Below are 17,324 nucleotides of genomic sequence, written 5' to 3' on the forward strand. Positions count from 1 at the left end.
TTTAAATGCTTGCAAACTCATCTGAAATAGTAGATAGTTTAGTGTTTATAGATATGAGAATCCCTTATTAAAATATCCTGAATTTTTCTTTAAAAACAGATTTAATGGGACCATATCTGGGGGTCCCCAAGTAATCTCCATACAAGAATATTAAAGGAACTGGTACATGAAATTGCAAGCCCAATAGCAAGGGTTTTTAATGTATCTGTAAACTTGTGGGTTGTACCTTGTGTTTGGAAAATTGCAAATATAGCACCTATATCAGGGGTAGGCAACCTGATTTTCAGTGGCACTCACACTGCCTGGGTCCTGGCCACCGGTCTGGGGAGCTCTGCATTTTAATTTAATTTTTAAATGATGCTTCTTAAACATTTTAAAAATCATATTTACTTTATACAACAATAGTTTAGTTATATATTATAGACTTCTAGAAAGAGACCTTCTAAAAATGTTAAAATGTATTATTGGCACGGGAAGGCTTAAATTAGAGTGAATAAATGAAGACTCAGCACACCACTTCTGAAAGGTTGCTGACCCCTGACCTATATTTAAGAAGGGGGGGGAGGGGAGGTGGGGAAGTGATCTGGGAAACCACGGGTCCATTGGTTTGACCTCAATTGTATGCAAGGTCTTAAAACAAATTTTGAAAGAGTAGTTATGGACATAGAGGTTACTGGTAATTGGGATAAAATACAACATGGTTTTATAAAAGGTAGATCATGCCAGACCAACCTGATCTTTCTTTGAGAAGATGTCTAAAAAAAATCAGTTAAAGGAAATGCAGTCTGATCTACCTGGATGGTTCAATGTGGGAAATTATTGGTTAAATTGGAGAAGATGGGGATTAATATGAGAATTGAAAGGTGGGTAAGGAACTGATTAAAGGGGCGACTCTAACTGCTCATGCTGGAATGTGAACTGTCAGATTGGAGGGAGGTTATTAGGGAGTTCCTCAAAGATTCGCTTTGGAACTGATCTTCTTTAATGTTTTCCTTAATGACTTTAGAACAAAAAATGGCTGTGTGCTAATAAAATTTGTGCATGACGACAAAGTTGGGAGATATTGCCAATATAGAGGAGGATCAGAGTATCAGACAAGAAAATTTGGACAACCTTGAAAACTGGAGCAATGGAAATGGGATGAAATTTAATAGTGCAAAGTGCACTTGAGGACTAACAAAAAGCATTTTTGGGAACATATCAGTTGGAAGTGACAGAGGAGAAAGACCTGGGTGCATTGGTCAAGCACAGGATGACTATGAGCAGCCAATGTGATGTAGCCATGAAAAAGGCTAATGCAATCCTCGGATGCATCAGAGAAGATATTTCCAGTAGAGATAGAGAAGTGTTATTACCATTATACAAGGCACTGGTGAGACCTCATCTGGAAATGTGTGCAATTCTAGTCTCTCATGTTTAAGAAAGATGAACTCAAACTGGAACAGGTGCAGAGAATGGCTACTAGAATGACCAGAGGAATGGAGAACCTGCCTTACAAATGGAGATTTGAGGAGCTTGGCTAAAAGAATGAAAGATGAAGAGAGATATGATTGCGCTCTAGAAATATATCAGAGAGATAAACACCAGGGAGGGAGAGGAGTTATTTACATTAAGGGCTAATGTTGGCACAAGAACAAATGGCTATAAGTTGGCTATCAGTAAATTTAGGCTTGAAATTAGATGAAGGTTTCTAACCATCAGAGGAGTGAAGTTCTGGACCAGCCTTCCAAGAGGAGTAATGGGGACCAAAAAACCTTACTTATTTCAATATTGAGCTTATGGAGGAGATGGTACGATGTGATTGCCTACAATGGCATGTGGCCCATCCATGACTGCTAATAGTAAATATCTGCAACGGCTGGAGATGGGTTGTTAGAGAGGGAAGGTCCCGAGTAACTACAGAGAATTCTTTCACAAGTGTGTGTCTGGTGGGTCTTTTATGCTCAGGATCTCATTGCCATATTTGGGGTCAGGAAGGAATTTGCTCCCAGGTCAGATTGACAGAGAACAATGGGAGGTTTTTGCCTTCCTCTGCAGCCTGGGGCAGAGGTTATTTGCTGTCTTGAAGCAGAGAAAATGGTGGATTCTTGTAACTTGAGGTCTTTAAATCAAGATTTGAGGACTTCAGTAACTCAGCCTGAGGCTAAGGCCTACTGCAGGAGTGGGTGGGTGAGGTTCTGTAACTTGTGACATTCAGGAGGTCAGACTAGATCAGTGGTTCTTAACCTTTACTGCAGCCTGCACCCCTTCGGTTCTCAAAATATGTTCTTGCACCTCTTATCAAAAAATCAAAATATGTTCTCGCACCCCTTATCAAAAATCGTTGAAGTAGGTCCATTCTTTAAACCTAGATATGTTTTTTGTTTGTATATTACAGTAATGGTTTAAAAACGCATAATGTTAATAAATACATAGGTTTGATTAAACAAAGTAGTTATATTTATGTGCCTGTGCTTAATTTGTGTGTTCAATGATTTACCTTCTAAACAAAATCTGGCATGTCTTGCACCCCCAGAAAGGGCATCTCGCACCCCCAAGGGGTGCGTGCACCCCAGTTGAAGAATCACTGGACTAGATGATCGTGATGGTCCCTTCTGGCCTTAAAGAGTGTGTGTGTGTGTGTGTAATCATATTTTGATATGTTTATTTCCTTTTTTTCCTTGCAGCACAGAGATACTCCTGAAAATAACCCAGATACTCCATTTGATTTCACACCTGAAAACTATAAGGTATGGAGAAAAGGGCATGTTAAGTATCCAAATCTGAATCTTAAATAAGTGTTATAAACTTTTTTTTTTTAACTAGAGAATAGAAGCAATAGTAAACAACTACCCAGAGGGACATAGATCAGCTGGTGTGATTCCAGTACTAGATCTGGCCCAGAGACAGAATGGATGGTTGCCCATATCAGCAATGAACAAGGTATTTAATCTGTCTTTTTAAAAAGCATTACTGTTACTAGTTTTTGGGCTAAATCTTAGCTTTACTAGTAGGACGAGAAAATTATAATTTTGATACTAAAATATGTTAATTCAAGAATTTAAATTTTGGCACAGGATCATGAGAATCCCAGAAATTCAGAAATTTCCCTGTAGGAGAATCCTGCCTCTGCACATAATGCTTGCTTAATACTAGAAACTCCAAAAGTATCAGCAAAGCAAAACTTAAGTGAACTTTATTCAGACTGGCTATGATCTTTAATGAAGAAGGTTGAAGCAGAGGTGTGGGAGATTCACTGCTGATGGGAAAGGAGAGAGGGACAAAGTACTGGTTAGACTCCCTTTCTTCAGTTAGGAGAGAATCCTATCTGTGCTGCAGCTGTATGTAATACTTTATCTGGAGTATGTGGGAGAAACAGTGCTCTAGACCAGCATTTCTCAAACGGGGGTCCACGGACCCCTGGAGGTCTGCGAAGGTACTCGAGGGAGTTCACAGGTCCCGCTGATCAACTCCTCCACCTCCCTCCTGGTACCTCCTGCATGCCAGGGAACAGCTGTTCAGCGGCATGCAGGAGGTGCTCAGAGGTAAAGTAATGTAACGGAAATGTAGACATTTTCTTCATAAATAACCCAGAGTTTTGCTGGGAATAATGTAGCTGTTTCAACTCCTGTCTCCTCAGGTGCCCCTTCAAGAGGTAAAAAACACTTTCCAAAACATCTCTGGGAGAGGAGTCATTTCAGGAAAAAAAACCCAAAAAACCCCAGTCTTATGGCTTTGATAAGTGATCACTGTATTGCGTTAGTAGTTTTTACGATCTTCTCAGTCATGTTTGCCAGATGAAGTGATACTAAGCTGGAGGTCCTATAAGTCCTTTTCCACTTAGTTGATCATTTGTAGGACCCAGCTTAAAATGAGCTTTGCTGTAATGCGGAGGCTCGGAAACAATATCATTCAATGATACAGTTATTTGTACTCTGACCAAGTTCTCCAGTGCTTTCCATTTTCATTCCAGCAAATAATTATTTTTGATGTTGTCATGCTGCCTGCAGTGGCTCACGACTGAGAGTGCCATCCTCAGTGCAGACTGTCAGGATGCAGGGCAGAAACTCCAAACTGGCTGTACACCTTCTATAATTAGATTTCACCAACCTAGTAACAAGTTTGAGCTCCCTAAATCTCAGTCACAGTCTTACCTTAGAGTCACAGACTATCCTTTAAGATAGCTCAGTGGTTTGAGCATTGGCCTACTAAATCAATGAGGGGGCCATTTAGGGATCTGGGACAAAAATCTGTCTGGAGATTGGTCCTGCTTTGAGCAGGGGGTTGGACTAAATGACCTCCTGAGGTCCCTTCCAACCCTGATATTCTATGATTCCTATCTATCTTGCCACCTAAGCAAGCTTGACTTTGTGATCGTTGCTTTACACCAAAAATCACATCAATATTCGGGTTACTCCCAGTCCCAAAGACCGACTAGTCAATTTGCACCTTAGATCTCACACCAGAGACAATGCTTATAGCCAGTCCTGTAACAAACTAACTAAAGGTTTATTAACTAGGAAAAAGAAATGCGTTATTTACAATGTTAAAGCAGGTACACACACACACACAAATGAGTTAGATTTTGAAAGATAATAGAAACTTCTATAGTAAGCAGACTCTGTGTTTTAGAGCTAACCCAGGCAAAACAGCTGGGGACTCCTTGCTTATGCTTAGAAATCCTCTACCCTCAGAGTTAAAGCACCATAGAAATAATAAATTCTCTTTCACAGGCATTTTTATTCCCTTCCCCGGTGTTCAAGCTGTGATGGGATGAAGGCTTGGGCACACCCTTTTCAGGGCTCTGAGGGAAGCAGTCAACAAAGTCTTTTGTCCACAATGGCTTGTCTGATGTCTATAGACCTTTTTTTTTGTGGGGGGGTGGGGGAGAGATGACACTTCTTCATGGGTGCAAACCAATATTTCACACTTGGTGATATTTCTTTCCTGACTGGATTTACAGTTTCAGAACAAACATTTTTAGTTACAGAACAAATACTTAAGTATTACCTTATAGCATGGGTTACAGATATTATAAGTGAGAATAACACATGCAGCAATTTACAAATATTTCATGAAATCTAAACACTAAATGCATGTTTACAAGTCTAATACCTGTTCTAGCAATATTAACAGAAAGGTGTGTCAGACTGGTATCTTGTTATGCACTGTTCAGTGAGGCTTGGGGCCTGGGCATGAGCTGGCACCTGGTCTGCCAGCATCACAGATGTAATTTTGTTAGTTTGGATTATTTTTAAATATTTTCTTTGGGATATCTGCTGTTGGTACATCTAAGTCAGAGTATGCCTGGTTACTGCTGATGAGAAGGTTTAATAGCTCAGAAACATGAACTATATCAATTTCAATCTGTCACTTGTCAAAGGTCTGAGAGTCATAGTGGTGATCTGTTATGGCTATCTTCAGAACACAAGAATGCAGAAGTAATTTTTGTATTTTTTTGTTTGTATACTACTACAGTGTTGTGAATCAGAATTAATATAATTAGTGCTTTTGAAAATATTGCATTTAGCTGAAATTCTAGTAATGCCCTACAAAAATAAAAATTAGAAAAAACATTTCTTCCCCATCCTATAGGTTGCTGAAGTTTTACAGATGCCTCCCATGAGAGTATATGAAGTAGCAACTTTCTATACAATGTATAATCGGAAGCCAGTTGGAAAATATCATATTCAGATCTGCACAACTACACCTTGCATGCTGAGAGACTCTGATGGCATACTGGAGGCCATTCAGAAGAAGCTTGGTATGATGCAAATTGATATTGTGGTTTTTTTCAGTGTTAAAAAATGTTTAAGTTCAGATTTTTTTGATGTCTAAAGTTTAAATTGTGACAACACAGTACTCACTGAGAACTAATGCCTTTTCTTGGAGGGGGAAAACTAAAAAGTTATTTGGGAAAAAACACTTCTAAATATGCTCCCTGGGCATCTGCTAAGAATTTTAGCAGAGCATAAAGAAGCCCCAAGCATTTGTGACCTCACAGTGCACGTTCTCCTTCCATAGTCTGTTAGGAACAGGGATTGCCAGGAAAACAGATATGAGAGAGATTGTAAATGTCTTGCTGTAACACCCAGATCAATTCTCTAAAATAGTTGTCTTAACATTAAGGACAAGAAAAAAACTGAAGCTGTGTAAAACATTTTTATTCCTCAATTTTAGGGTGTTTGCAATATTTCCTGCATTCTACAATATTCCACAAATTCTAAGAGTTCATGAAAAGTTGGGGGGGGTTCTGTAGCAAAGATAAGTACCCCCAAAATGTAAGAGAGAATTCTCTGCAACCAAATTAAAACACAGGAAAAGGGGTGATATCAACACTCCATGCTGTGAACTTCAGTCTAATGGGGACCATTTTAATAGTGCTGCTATTAAGCACAAGTGATTTATTCCCCTCTTAATTATTTTAAACATGGAAATTGAATTAAAAAGATCTACAATTTAATATTAAGGTTGCACAGATAAAATAATAAAATCAGGAAATCAGTGAAGTGATTGTCTAAGGTTGTTGTAACTGTTCACATTTGTACATTACACTTCTCAAACACTGCTATATATATTACTTACTATAAATTACAGTACAAGTGCCAGCAAATAAAGAGCTGCTAAAAAGGATAGCCAATGCAGCCAGAAGGGCTCCCCCATCAAACAATCAAAACAGCTAGGAATTGTAAGGTGTCCTGAAGGTAACTCCCACTAAAAACCTTTGCTTGTTAAGTCAGGGAAGAAGAGTCAAAGGCTGTCTAGTTGGATGGTCTGTCTCCAGCCACAAATGGTCATATCTAAGAACTTGCAGCTCAAGAATCTCAACCAATCTTTGGTGTCAGTTTTTAAAACATAGGCAGTTTTTAAGATACACAGCTCCCAAATAATGAAAGACTTTATAGGTCAAAATCAGTAACTTGAATTTCACCAGGAACCAAGTAGGAAGCCACTGCAATCTCCTAGAGTACACATGACTTCTTCCAGTTGTTTTGCCTTATAATATGTGGTGCTTTTGCATATGTACACAAAATGTCATGAATGCTTCTTGTTAAATAATAAAACTTTTGACATGCTTGCTATAATGTCCTTGAATATATGCTATATGCTTTTAGGAGTAGTGTAGCTGAATTTAACATAATGAAAACAGTCTGTGTAGCAATTATCCTGGTATAGAATATAATCTTTTTAATACTTAGTAATTTTGGATCTTTATTATTTAAAAAATTAGTTCCTTAAATAGTGACTGAAAATCTACCTGGCTGACATAATTCTGTGGATCTGACATTAAGATGACATTCTTTTTGTAACCTGCTATCAAAATGGAATTTGTTGGGATAAAATATGGTATGCAGTGTTCTTTGTAGTCCCCTGGGAGCCACATGAAAAAGTATTTCATGAAGCTGTTCCAGGGAGTGTAGTTTGAAATGAAATACATTTCACTGCTACAGCTATCCTTACAGAAATTGACCATATTCACAAAATCGTGATCTCTTTGTTTTTTCCCAGCTGCTGCTATTCATCTGATTTTGTTTGCATAGTTTCATTGTAATAATTATTAACCCATTGATAATTTATGCCCAATACTGATCCTCTTTAAATCAACGACAATATTCTAATTGACCTAGCACTGGTCATGCATATCAATAGCACTACTTATGGTATTAAAGTTAAGCTCATACACAACTCTTAGCAGGATTGGGGCCTTAATGCCTGAATCTGCAAGGTTCTGACCACCATGCTGCTGTAATATATAATCCCTTTTTAAGTAACTTCTCCTATTGCATTGCTTCCTAAAAATAGAACAGTAGTTCTACAATTAATCAATAATTCCTACAATTGGTTTACAAAATGTGTTTATGAAATAGGAAGCAGGTCTGTAAATCAGGTTTTAAAATATATCTGAGGGGTTTCAGTTTATGAAGCTTTTTTTACTTAATGGGAAGCGTCTTGGAGCTGTTTAAGTGTTGACATTAGGAAAATAGTCCAAATCATGTAAAAATATGGTACAAATGTTTTACAACATGAAGTGAAATAACAGTAATAGATTAGCTGTGAAATATTTAAGGTTTTGCGTTAAATGTATTAATCACCACTTAACCTAATATTCCTTATTACTGTAGGTATACAAGTTGGGGAAACGACACCTGATAAACTTTTCACACTGGTAGAAGTTGAATGTTTAGGCGCTTGCGTAAATGCACCGATGGTACAAATAAATGATAATTATTATGTAAGTATTTAATTCTGTTTGAAAGGTACAATGTTTTGTTTAACTGGTATGTTAATTATTACACTAAATGATTGTCATTGTTTTAGATTATGAAATTCTGGTAGTTCAATATAAGTTATTAATTGACCTATTAATTTTATAGTTTATATTGCTACACTATGGGTGGCTTGTCTCTCAAAATGATATTGGAACAGGACTTCCCTAGGCTTAATTATCAATGTAAAGAGAAGACGCTCTCATTTTGTGGGAGAGGGACAGTTCATGAGCTGGAACATCTTCTAGTGACATGATATCCTTTACATGAAAATACACATCAGTACACTGTGATATAGGTAAAGTTCCTGAGACCAGCGGAATTTTTTTAATGTTCGCATATTTTCGTAAAAGGAGCATGAAGAAAGAGAATTGAAATACATTCTGGAGTATCCAGGCATTAGAACGAGGGCACTTTTATAGATACCTTTTAGTTGAAGGAAGATTTGGTTCTCTCTGGGATTATTATTTATTTAAAAAAAAATCCCTCTATCAAATCCTTTTTCAGTCTTTGAAGTTCTTTCACTCTGAGTGATATTCTCCTCTGTTGATTGTTTCCCTTAATTGATTACATTTTTAAAAAATGCTAACATATTCTGAAGTGGTAGCAGCCTTAGCAAATTCAGTTTCTATTATAAAAGAAATTTTCCTTGATTATTTTGTGAGCCCTCTCCTCTACCCCTTCCCTTCCTCCCTCTCAGAATAATATTTTCAACATCATTATCAACATGAGTTCTGTGAACATGGTATACATTTTTCTAGCCAATTTTAAGTAAATCAGACACGGGTTTGTAAGTTATGTGACATTAAAAATATCAAGAGTCCAAGAAGTCTTGGGTTGGTTTTTTTTATTTTTGTTACTAGAAAGCATAAAAATGGAAAAGAGAAGAAAGAGAAAACATACCATTGGATTAATCTAGTCCTAGTGAACAAGGTCAGAGTTTAGGTGTTTGAACTGTAATGTAAAGTTATGAATATTTTAAACAAGAATTTCAGAATAGCAATTTGGCTTAAAACGGTATCAAGTGACTGCTGGAGATGTGAGTTTTCATTTATTTTAAAATATCTCTAAGCCTTTTTCTTGCATAGGTGGGCCTCAGTGGAAACTGATCATTAGGGAAGTGGAGAACAGAAAAGTTTTCTACCAAAACTGAAGTTTAGAGAAACCACTTGTAAAATAAGAAAACTAAAAAAACCTCCCCAAAAAAACAAAAACCCTCCCCCTCCCCCTCCTCCCCACGAAAATCTGTATGGGTCCATCATATTTAAAAAATTGACACTTAGACAGTCCTAGTTTGAGAACAGCAACTGGAAGGCATTTATAATTAAGCGTATTGGATTCATGAAGTCAAGATTCAGTGCACTTCAAATTTCTGCACTTTTCAGTCAAATTTTAAGTTAATGTTGAAATAAGAATCTGTTAGGTTACTTATGGGTTTAGCTGGAAGCTTACCAGTGTGCTGATAACTTTGCAGAGTTCACCAGGTGGTTAGTTCAGATACTGTGCCCCAGTGTACCCACCAACACACACTCCTACACAGATATGATGTACAAGAGTAGGGTACTGCTGGGCATCATGTTGGTGATGCGCTTTCCAAACAGATATGCTGATGAGACTAAGGCATGATAGGGTGATGCATTTTTCCCAGGTATACAAAAGACAGAAAAGCCTCCAAAGGCACTCAAGCCATCACAGTGACTTTGATCACTTGGTACAGTGACAGGGGACCAGGTATTTGAGACACTGATGTGGCTCTAGGTGCTTGGAGCCCTGATCTAAGAATGTCTGTGGGAGAGGAGCCGTGCAGCTGTAGATCAGTGTAACCCAGTATACTTTCCATAGCTTGCTGTGCAAAAAGACACTTGAAGAGTCCTAGGCCTGGTCCAGTGTGCATTATGTGATGAAGGGAGCTAATCACTCATTTCAAGTTCTTAAGAAGTCTGTGGCCTAATCTAGTATGCTTTCTAAGACAATTGTGGAAGAATTCATAGAAAAGTACTAGACCATACCCTTGTGCGCTTTACTATAGGACAGAGGGAGCTAAGCTCCAAGCCTTAAATGGCATTCTCCATGTCTATCTCAATTGAGTCATATTACAGCTATTTCCCACTGTCTCGAGAAATTCCTAGACAAAAGTCTTCATTAAATTGGGGTTAAGGGTGAAAATACGTATCAGTGATTCAATTGCTTAAAAAGTTTTGCGGGAATATTGGTGATATCAAACACCAAACATTAATAAAACTAGGCCATTCCAAGTTAAGGTTACAAAAAACATCCAAGCCTCTCTAACTCTGCCCTGTACTGATGGAAGCCTTCGATCTTCCCTTCTTTATTTTTGAATCAAGGCCTTTTTTCATAGGGGCTTTGTGCAGTTTGTGGTCTGACTGCAGAAATCTTAAAGAAATCCCTGTATTTGTACAGTTTATGGTTTGAATATCAAAAATATGCAACATAGCATTGTTTTTAGTATCAGATGTGTAATTATGAAGCCAGTGGTAAGTGTATACTGTAGTTTGTCACCGTACTAACATTGTGTGCTCTCCACACCAGTAAATTGAGTAATTCCTGCCTGTATACGAGAGGCAGTGATGTTCCACTCCCCACCCTCCTTGTTTTTGTTTGGAAGGAGGGGAGGGAGAAGAGGGCAGCAGAAAGGAATATTAAGTCATGGGTTTGTGTCACAGACTGTTATTGCTTATTAGAGGGAGCCGTTGGTACAAACCACACAAATGGTTGCCCATGCTATGGTCAGGTTGCCCCCCTTCTTCCTTGAGTCTGGTCTCTGAAATGGCTGGACATCTCTCTTGGAGAAGTCTGCTTCCACAAACTCTTCTGTGAGTTTGACTGGTGCCTCCAGACTCAAAAGCATGTTTTTTTTGAGGCAGCTCTGGAGACATTTTTCCAGTATTACGGCTGCTGCTATTTTCCTCCACACCTTGAATATCTGGCCTTAGCCAGCAGGGAGCCCAGTCAGTTAACTTTTGCAGAAAGGCTAAGTGCCATACTCCATAAGACCACCTAGTGGCATAAAATCTCTATTTTTCTGCCAAAAGGCCTACCCTATCCAGGATGACTGCCTTTACTACATCATAGTTGTGGGTCTGCTCCTTGCACAGGGCCATATAGGCTGCCTAGGCTTCCCCTGATAAATAGGGTGCCACCCAGAAGACCTATGATCCCTTATCCCATCTCAAAAGTCACTAAAAATGTGTCAGGGTCATCCACTGGGCCCATTTTGCACAGGATAACCCCCAGGAACTACTGCTGTTCACAGTCACAGGATTCACCAGGTTCTGTGTTGCAGGCTGTTCAGCAGCTCAGCCTGCTATGCAGCAAGGGACTGCTTTTCCATTTGGTGGGATTGCTGGAACGAGTGCATGGTCTCGTTTCTCCTTTAGTTGCTCTACCAACCATTGCAGACTCTCCTCCATTGCCCTGATGCTGAATCCTCGTACTGGCTCCCCGTCTAATCCTCTGCCACCATGGATGGGGGAAATCACAAACTGATAAGCGCCCACATGTAACAAGGCATACTCTGCTCCTGCCTTTTAATACCACAGAAACCATTCCAACGTCACTGGTTGTGTAGTCACACCATGCTGTTTATGTTCCCTTCACCCAGGGCCGCCCAGAGAGGGGGGCAAGTGGGGTAATAGGCCCCAGGCTCCGCAGGGACCCCCACGAGCATGGCTGAGGCGCCCCACCCGGCCCCGTCTCCTCCCCTCCCCTAGCCCGGAGCCTCAGCCCATCCAGCAGCGTCCCGGACAGCTGCAGCGTGGCTCCGGCGGGGCCCCTGAGCCCCGCCCAGCTCAGAGCTGCGTGGTGAGGGGGCGGGGCTGCGAGCTCCAGGCTGAGCGGAGGGAGCTGAGCTCAGCGTGGAGCTCCCAGCCCCGCCCCCATACCACGTGGCTCTGAGTGGGGAGGGGCTCGGGCCCTGCCCCCTGACCACGCGGCTCTGAGCGGGGCAGAGCTCAGGCCCCACCGGAGACACGCTGCCTCTGTAGAGCGATGCTCCTGGATGTGCTGAGGCTCCGGGTGAGAGGGGAGCCAGGGGTAAGGGCCTGGGCTGCGGGGGTTGGCTAAGGGGCAGGGAGTCCTGGGGACAGGAAGGGGGGCAGAGGTTGGAGTGGCGGTCAGGGGACAGGGAACGGGAGGGTTGGATCATGGGCATTCCCGGGGTCTTTCAGGACTCAGCGAGGGGGTGATAGGGGTTGGGGCAGTCACGGGACAGGGAGCAGGGGTGGGGTCCTGGGGTAGTAGTGGAGGGCCTCTGGGGGATAGTGAGGGGGCAAGGAGCAAGATGGGTTGGGGATTCTGAGGGGGGCGGGCAGTCGGGGGGGCAGGAAGTGGGTGGGGGTTGGATAGGGGGCAGGGCCAGGCTGTTTGGGAGGCACAGCCTTCCCTACCCTAAAGCTCATTCAGCAGTTTGAGGCTTGCAGAAGAGCCAAGCTGTTAGCTTTTCCATTAGGGCTACCATCCCTTTTACTTCTCAAATGCCAAATTATAGTTTATATTTAATTTCAGTGCCATAGGGAGATTCATGTCAGGGGAGGGTAGCTTCATTTAAAATTAGTCACTGGGGGAGGGATCACATGAGAAGAGCAATATCCTACACCACCTACCTCCTTCCCAACCCTACCAAGGGAGACCTCCCCCATTTCCTGAGGCTCCAGAGGGGTTAATTCAGTGGTTCTCAAACTTTTGTACTAGTGACCCCTTTCATATAGCAAACCTGTGTGTGACCCCCCCCATATAAATTAAAAACACTTTTTTATATATATAACACTATTATAAATGCTGGAGGCAAAGCGGGGTTTGAGGTGGAGGCTGACAGCTTGTGGCCCCCAGTAATAACCTCGTGACCCCCTGAGGGGTCCCGACCCTCAGTTTGAGAACCCCTGGCGTAATTTAATTTTAACATCCTATGTCCATTCATATGCATGTGCTATTTTGAGCATTTCAGTTTTCACAACATAGGCTCATCCCAGATTTGGAACAAGCTCAAATGCTCAGTTTGTGGAGTATGTACATAAGCTATACTAAAGACAAACCCACAGTAACTGTCTCCAGTTTGTGAGGGACCACATGGAGCCAGTCTCTAGGAAACAGATAAATGCATGGAGGTTAAGTCCATTAATGGCTATTAGCCAGGATAGGTAAGGAATGGTGTCCCTAGCCTCTGTTTGTCAGAGGGTGGAGATGGACGGCAGGAGAGAGATCACTTGATCATTACCTGTTAGGTTTACTCCCTCTGGGGCACCTGGCATTGGCCATTGTCAGTAGACAGGATACTGGGCTGATGGACCTTTGGTTTGACCCAGTATGGCTGTTCTTATATTCTAACCTAAATGAACCCAAAGTTATGGAGACAGATATGAGTCAAGGAAGCCAGCAGCGTATCAGAAACCTGGATGGGCTCAGGCGTTTGGTCACAAGCTGAGGTGGTTCAAAAAGTTTTGGATTCTTTTTTAAGCAGAATTTTTTTGTTTCTTTAAACAATCAAACACAGCAAGCAACAGATATTTGGCCACATACTTCTGAAATCCCAAACCATATTCAGGTTATGGCAGACTAATTTCAGCTTTTCAATTAAAAAAAACCACAACAAATTTTGAAGGAAAGCAGACATTGTCCGTGATTTTTTTCTGCTTTTTAAAAACCCCTAGTTTTCGATCCAGAAACAGTTTTGACGGCACATATTTGTCCAATCCTTTTAATGAGCTTTAGTGCCTTTTAGCACTAGCTGATGCTGAGAACCGGTGATACCTTGTAAAGAAGTTTTCTCAAAACTGGATTTGTGCCGAGATGCAGAAGGTTTATTTTTCCCAGGGCCGCCCATTGGGGGGGGAGGGGAGACAAGTGGGGCAATTTGCGCCAGGCTCCGCAGGGGCCCCCATGAGAATTTAGTATTGTAATTTTTTTTATGGAAGGGGCCCCTGAAATTGCTTTGCCCCAGGCCCCCTGAATCCTCTGGGCAGCCCTGCCTTCACCCACACTTCTATAGCCCCGTGCAGCAGTGCTATTTACAGTGCGGTTCCCTGTGCTCTCAGCCGTTTCCCCAGGGCTTGAAAGATTTCTGAGACACTGGACTCAGCTAGCTCTGTCCCTCTCTCCCCTCACTTCCTTCCTGTGACCTTTTTATAAGTCTTGAGCTGATGAGCTAATTGGCTCTTTAGCTCACCCAGCCCCTCCACTGACTAAATCAGGTAATTAACTTTAATTACCACTATCCTATTAAGCCTTCTCTGGGACAACTAATTGGTGTCAGAGTGATCAGAGTGCTGGCTCACATGGTAGCTCCTAGTACTTGAACACAGGCTCTTTTAAAACATGGCTATTATGTGCTGGTTCAGAAACATAAATGGCTTAAAATCAGTTCATTTTAACTAACAATTGCTTGTGTGTAACATAGCTAAGAGTGACATTAGAGTGTCATAAAACTTCAAATCTTTTAGGTTTCTTAATTCTTCTTTAAACTTGGATGTATATATTAACTGATAGAAACATAGTTATCCGTGCTGGAATCAAAACTGAGTGAAGAATTTGGTTAAAAGGTAAAAACTGTTATTTTGAGGAATTGTGAATACTACTTTTGATTCAATTGCTTACAGATTTTGTTTAAATTTTCTTTTAATAGCATGGTCTCTTTCATTTTACAGGAAGATCTGACACCAAAAGATATGGAAGACATAATTGATGAACTAAAGGCTGGCAGAGTTCCCAAACCTGGCCCAAGGTAAATTGTATTTGTATAATACTGGGATGAGTAATGAAAGAGAAAATCCATTTGGAAGGAAAGCTATTTTTAATGTTGGTGACTAGTTCTTGGAAAAGTTACCAGATTGATTACCCTAGAACTGAAGATATTAATTCACTGAACTGCACAGGCATTACAGGCTTTTCCACATTGATCTGCTTTATGTGTAAACCTGAACCTGGAGAGGCTGTGTGTGGAGGTGAGAAGAAAGCTTCATGTCCAGAACTCTTCGGTCCTTGGCCTGTTTGAGACTACCAATGAAAGTGCCAATTGAGGAGATGGTGGGTCTGAAGTGGCTAGAAGCCTGATAAGAACTGGAATGTGATCACAAACTTCTTTTGCATAAATCACCCAAAACTCTACTAGCTAGTAGACTTTTGATCCCTACAAACCTATGCTGGATTTGACCCTTGTGAAAGACTGACTGACTTCTTTTTTTTCTTTTTAATTCCCACTGTTCCTGCACAATTTCATATGCATAGGAAGATGTATGAATGGGGGAGCTAATTGATGCTGAACAATATCATGATGTATAATCACTTGAACATGCGTTCCCATGCAGTGCTGTGGCCAAAAGGGCTAATACAATCCTTGTTGGATGCATAAATGGGAATCTCAAATGAATAGGTTATTTTACCTCTGTATTTGGTGTGACCACTGCTGGAATACTATGTCCAGTTCTGGCGTCCACAGTTCAAGAAGGATGCAGATAAATTGGAGAGGGTTCAGAGAAGAGCCATGAGAATTATTAAAGGGTTAGAAAACATCTCTTATAGTGATGAACTCAAAACAATCTGTTTAGCTTATCAAAATATGTTAAGAGGTAACTTGATTATAATCTGTAAATACCTATATGGGGAACAAATATTTGATAATGGACTTTTCCGTCTAGTAGACACAATCCAGTGGTTGGAAGTTGAATCTAGACAAATTCAGATTGGACTTAAGGCATAAATTTTTAACAGTGAGGGTAATTAACAATGGGAACAATTTACCAACGGTTGTGGTGGATTCTTCAACATAGGCAGTTTTTACATCAAGATTGTATGTTTTTCTAAAAGATATGCTCTAAGAATTTGGGGAAGTTCTATGGCCTGTACTCTACAAGGAGGTCAGACATGATGATGATGATGATGATCAGTTCTGGCCTTGGAAATATATGAATCTAAGATGGATCTGAAACAAATAATCAGATGTTGCCACTGGTGTTGCTGGAGTAAAAAAGCCATTGGCTCCTGGGTTTTTCCGTTAATCATATAGATTTAATTTTTGTATGTATGAAGTATTTTGGTTATCAAGTTCCATATTTGACATTTTACTTGAATGCCTTTGTTTTACCATTAGTATTTTTACAGATATTATGTTCTGTTGTCTGGCCTCCCATTTCTCTCTGCTCATCCTTCAGAGAAACAGGAAAAATGGCAGCCCAAAGATTGAGTCAGACTTGTGTCATTCATGGGTAGAAGATGATTGCTATAATATTGAGTATTGATGAACAAATCTGATTGCTCTTTATCTTTTCAGAAGTGGACGCTTTTCTTGTGAGCCAGCTGGTGGTCTTACTTCTCTGACTGAACCACCCAAAGGACCTGGATTTGGAGTTCGAGCAGACCTCTAAGCATTTATGTAATAAATTATAAAAACATAAGTTGTCTGAAAATAAAACACCTTTAACCTCATTAAAATGGCTTGTTTTAATTTTTTTTTAAAATTGAGAATAGTAACACCATTGAAGCATATAAAGATGCCACAGCAATAAAAATAATTAGTGCAACAAAAAAATCTGTAGATTGCCAAACTTCCCCCATTTGTAAAAGTGTATGCGAAACGTTGCCTTGCGCTCACCAAAATCTTGAACATAAAAAGGACAAAATAGTTTACTATCTTATCTGCTGAAGATGCTGTCCTGCTATTGAGGGCATTCAGCACATACATACTTTTATGTCTAGATGTAGATTACTTTTAAGGCATTATGTCCAACATGATTACATTTGGGGAGCAAGAGTATGGGAAAGAATGGAAAGTACGTTATGATTGGCTGATACCCCTGACATGGTATCACCACTCAACAGTAAACTTAATATTGTAGGGAAGAATAAAAGGGGAAAAATAAGGAAGTAAGTAGCAGATTTACCTCTGTAACAGTCCTGTCACAATCAATGAAGTTTGAGCAGGAAAGATGTGGAAGAAGATCCTTTTGGTACAATTGATCCCACTCCCCAACAGTAAGACTTTAATCAATGCTGAGAGGGGATATGATTGCTCTCTAGAAATACATTGGTGTGTAAATGGCAAGGAGGGAGAAGAGCTATGTAAGCTAA

The 17,324-nt window shown here is 40.4% G+C and overlaps 1 protein-coding gene across 2 annotated transcripts in view; it reads left to right on the plus strand.

Annotated features, from left to right (window-relative positions):
• NDUFV2 (NADH:ubiquinone oxidoreductase core subunit V2) overlaps positions 1-16,688 on the plus strand; it is a 42,140-nt gene extending 25,452 nt beyond the window's left edge. For both annotated transcript variants that reach the window (XM_045004571.1, XM_045004570.1), the window contains 6 exons: positions 2,667-2,729; positions 2,806-2,922; positions 5,575-5,743; positions 8,103-8,212; positions 14,906-14,982; positions 16,528-16,688. In XM_045004571.1, the coding sequence (XP_044860506.1) occupies positions 2,667-2,729; positions 2,806-2,922; positions 5,575-5,743; positions 8,103-8,212; positions 14,906-14,982; positions 16,528-16,621 (630 nt within the window). In that variant the 3' untranslated portion in view covers positions 16,622-16,688. The remainder of the gene's footprint in view (positions 1-2,666; positions 2,730-2,805; positions 2,923-5,574; positions 5,744-8,102; positions 8,213-14,905; positions 14,983-16,527) is intronic.
• The last annotated feature ends 636 nt before the right edge of the window (positions 16,689-17,324 follow it).

The sequence above is a fragment of the Mauremys mutica genome, chromosome 2 (genome assembly GCF_020497125.1).
Source record: "Mauremys mutica isolate MM-2020 ecotype Southern chromosome 2, ASM2049712v1, whole genome shotgun sequence".
NCBI classification, from domain to species: domain Eukaryota; kingdom Metazoa; phylum Chordata; order Testudines; family Geoemydidae; genus Mauremys; species Mauremys mutica.